This window comes from Tachysurus fulvidraco, chromosome 5, assembly GCF_022655615.1.
Source record: "Tachysurus fulvidraco isolate hzauxx_2018 chromosome 5, HZAU_PFXX_2.0, whole genome shotgun sequence".
NCBI lineage: Eukaryota > Metazoa > Chordata > Actinopteri > Siluriformes > Bagridae > Tachysurus > Tachysurus fulvidraco.
In genome coordinates this window covers 2,303,210-2,307,546 of record NC_062522.1, presented here as the reverse complement: position 1 = coordinate 2,307,546, position 4,337 = coordinate 2,303,210, and the positions used below count along the sequence as shown (strand labels likewise).

The 4,337-nt window shown below is 38.1% G+C and overlaps 1 protein-coding gene across 1 annotated transcript; it reads left to right on the top strand.

The window, feature by feature from the left end:
* The first annotated feature begins 765 nt into the window (after positions 1–765).
* LOC113660535 (serine protease 27-like) lies at positions 766–3,159 on the top strand. The gene is made up of 7 exons (XM_047813921.1): positions 766–1,032; positions 1,512–1,532; positions 1,622–1,790; positions 1,873–2,141; positions 2,474–2,619; positions 2,701–2,901; positions 2,999–3,159. Exons 1-6 carry the CDS (start codon positions 972–974, stop codon positions 2,893–2,895), a joined length of 861 nt encoding a protein of 286 aa, XP_047669877.1. The 5' UTR covers positions 766–971; the 3' UTR covers positions 2,896–2,901; positions 2,999–3,159.
* The last annotated feature ends 1,178 nt before the right edge of the window (positions 3,160–4,337 follow it).

The window sequence follows — 4,337 nt, the reverse complement described above, 5'->3', positions numbered from 1 at the left end:
ATGATAAAAACAAAATTTTGTGAAGTTCATGACTTCATTTGAATGTACACATGTGCAAAGTGTAACAATAATATAAAAATTAATTTGAGAAAAGAAATAAACTTTAATACAGAAATACATAAGTAAGAGAAAAGGAAAACTCAAAACAAAAATCCAGTCAAGGCACTATTTATACCAGTTACACAGACATTACCCTGAATACCATGGCTCTCGATACACTACAAATACTTGCTTGTATCATTATTCAACCCCTTTATATATTTAGGAGTATAAAACTAGAATCTACTTAAAACCCAACACCTGTGAATGGAGATTAGAGTAAGATCGAATAAGCGGTAGACTTGAGCATGCGACTGAGAATGGATGCATGTAGTGAGACCTGAGCTGAACTTAATAATATATAATTAAGTAATAAATAATACATTTCTGTGGAGAATCCCTCATAAAAAGTTTGTGTATTTGAGAATGTATCATAAAAACTGTAAGCTGAAAAGTACTCAGAACCATAAACAAACGGAAACAAGGAACATTTTTAAGTTGTTCCTTATCTGCCTCCTTTTTCCTAATTTTTGATTCGATTTGTAAGAAAATTTGAATAAAGAAAAATCATGACATTTGAAAAATGTAAATTTTCTGTCTGTATAAAACTAAATAAATTAAAAAAATCACTACAGTGGCTATAATGTTGTTAATGAAATGTCCGGCAAGCTCAACCTATGTTAATAATAAATAGATTTGTAAAATTTTGAAGTTCCCGAGCTCCAAATTGGCTAAAATGTTTGCGTTCCAAAGACTCTGTTAATGTTGTTGAAAGTTACTGAAAAGCTCTTTTTAACAGTTTTCATGTAACTGTATAGCATACAATGCACGATAATCATCGTTATACACCTGACATTCCTGTCCAACCGGTGACCACAGTGACTGGAGAGAATATAAAAGGTGCAGGATGAGACAAAGAGCACAGCGTTACCATGAGTGCATGTATGCTGAAGTCTGGGTGCGTGGTCTTGGCACTGCTTATATTTGTAAAAGGTAAGACTTTCCGGATATCATTAATAACATAAACGTATCACTATTGTTATAATGCACGAGATAAGCAGTGAAGCAACATTAATGAAAACAATTTACATTCAAAGACATACGTTGTGAATCCGAACGCTTTTTTTCATCTGTGATGTAAAAACGAAAATTAACATTAACCAGAATTTGTGTATACTTGTGATAACGGTGTTTATGTTTTTGCTTTTCTTCTGCTCTTGTTTATTACCAAACGGTTATCATCTAACGACAGCATATAGTTTTTGGAGACAAAGTGACAAAAACAAAAGATTATTTGTCAGGTCAATAAATTAGTACCTCAGAAAATACATTATTTTTTCAGCCCTAAAAAATGCGTTCCACAAGAGTGAGAAGTTCAAAGTACATCATAAAATCCATTATTATGTAATAATGAATATATGATAATGTTATGTCACTATTAAACTTTTACAGTTTTCTCTCTTCCATCGCAGTTTCTCTAGGCCAGATAAGCAGTAAGTGCTTCTTTTGTTCTTCATCTAAATGTGGACATCACAGAATATATAACTAAAAATCGGACAGTTAGATTTCTCTCTTTTCTCAGCATGTGGTCAGGCACCTTTAAACTACCGTATTGTGGGTGGACAGAGCGCCTCGGCAGGGGCGTGGCCATGGCAGGTTAGTTTGCATCACCCTGTTAAGAGCGGACATTTCTGTGGAGGATCCCTCGTTAATAAGGAATGGGTTATGACCGCAGCACACTGTTTCCTAAGGTCAATATCAAACACGGTTGCATAACACCACACTAAAAGAGCTAGCTGCACAAATAACAGAACATCTGTTGTCTTTGTCTAGCACTGACACTTCTGGCTTGGTTGTGTATTTGGGGAAGCAAGCTCAGGAAGGAGTAAATTATAATCAACTCACCAGAGATGTCACCAAGATTATCAAACACCCGCAGTACAACAACATCACCAATAATAACGACATCGCCCTGATTCTTCTGAGCTCCTCTGTGACCTTCACAAACTACATCAGACCTGTGTGTCTTGCTGGCAAAGGCAGCAGTTTTCCCTCTGGTACCCAGTGCTGGATCACAGGCTGGGGTGATATCGCCTTAGGAGGTAATACTTAGCTGCTTTCATTTGTGTAGACTCAATAATGATTCTTTGTGGTCATAACCCTATAACCCTGAAAATAGTCCTATAAATGAGTAAAATACAGAACACATATGGTGAGTATCATCTACCTACAGAGAGGTAGCACAGTGTATTAGGGATGTTTCCACCCTACACTTGTAAAATTCACTTGTATCACAATATATATGGTGTATAGACAATGACTAAAGACTCGCTATTATAGAAAAACAAAAAAGAAGATGGCACACTGGAAAATAGTATAATACACAGCCCATGTTCATGACCGCCAGTTTGTTTGTGTTTGTGTATGTGTGTAGTGTGGCTGCCTTCTCCTGGTGTGTTGCAGGAAGCACAGGTTACTGTCATCGGCAGAACTCAGTGTGACACACTACTGGGACCAGGAATCATTACCAACAAGATGATCTGTGCTGGATTATTACAAGGAGGCAAGGACACCTGCCAGGTACAGCCAGATTCCTCAGAGTCTCACGCCTAAGAGCCAAAGTATTTTAGTTCAAGTTTTTCTTGGTTTATTTCCTGAAAGGGGGACTCTGGTGGTCCAATGGTGATTAAGCAGGGAAGAGTCTGGATTCAGGCTGGTATCACTAGCTGGGGTATGGGATGCGCTGATAGAAATTCACCTGGTGTGTACACACTAGTGTCCCAGTACCAAGCCTGGATATCCAGCATCATCAAAAAAGACCTACCTGGTTTTGTCAAGTTTCCCTCTGTGGGTTAATCTAAGGTAAGATACATACTGTATATAATCCCTTCAGTTAACACTTAATAATAATAATCTTCTTTATTTGTCTCTCTACATTAATGTGTATTTGTCTCAGCAGGTGCTAATAAATAGAGGTTTAAAGGAAGAATGAAGATGTTACATACCTCCATTTATCTACCGATTGTTTTTTCTTTCTGTGATGTAAATAATGAGTTTCAAACTACTGTTTGGGTGATTTTGTGTCTACTATAGTTTGACAACCATGATCACTCTCATAAATAAACATACAGCAGCAATAGTGAGTCAGCATTTCTTTTGGGTGTGGCATATTCATGGGGAAATCGGGTTGTTATCTGGTTGTTTTATCGGGTCTTGAGAGTGACAGAGGCACCGCCTTCTATCATTTGATTATATTGATCTGGCAAAAGAAAAAAAAAAGTACATATCATGTGATGCTATGATTGGTGGTTGTCGATAGAAACCAATGATCCCAATGGATTCCATCAAACCAGCAATGGAATTGTCAAGCATGTAAAAATAGATGTAACTCCAGGAGAGGTTAACAGACATACTGTAAGAGGAGGCAACCCAAAGAAAACAAAAGCTAATGACAAACCAACCTGGCAACAACAAACAGGCATAACAACAAATGTTTCTAGATATCGAGAGTGGAAGAGTGTCTGCTGGGAGTCTGCACTTTTCCTCAGGGCCTTAACCTTCCTAGTGGATGAGGTAAGCCAGTTGATCCTCAATATCAAATGGAGGAGGACAGGTGGTATCTGGCTGGCTGGAGTCCAAAGAACCTGGTCTGATAAGCCACAGGTATGCGTGTCATTAAAAGAGCAGAGACGGAGTGGAGGAGAGTTGGCTACTCAGAGTTGAGTCCCTGGCAGCCATGTTTCATAGCCACAAGACAACCGAAGCTGCAGAGCTATGCAATGTGACAGGAATTTAGAATATTGCATAATATAAACATATATGGATGTCATACAAAAAGGAAAAAAAACACATGCTTATTCTTTAAATTTCGCTAATGCATATAAATATTGGGAGCAAATATTTTTTCTATATTTGGCATTAATCTGGCCAGGACTACTGTACCATAGTGACCGTAGGCCCCCAGCAGTGAAGCACGGTGGTGGGAGTGTAATGATATGGGGCCGAGTGCAAAGGTGTCGGGAGAGGAGATCTTATAGATGGCACCATGAATTCCTGTGGAGATTATAATATACTACCTGACAAGATGACTCACTCTCCAGAGGTTTGGGAGAGAGAACTATTTCAGCATGATAACGATCCAAGCCACACACTGCCAAAAGCATGTATGTTTCAAAAGAAGAAAACTATGATGCGGAGAAGTATTTTGCCTGAAGTGATTCCAAAAGAACATATTTGGTCTAATTTAAAGATAAAGCTTGAGCAATGCACCCCTCCATGATGAGATAAATGTCATGAAA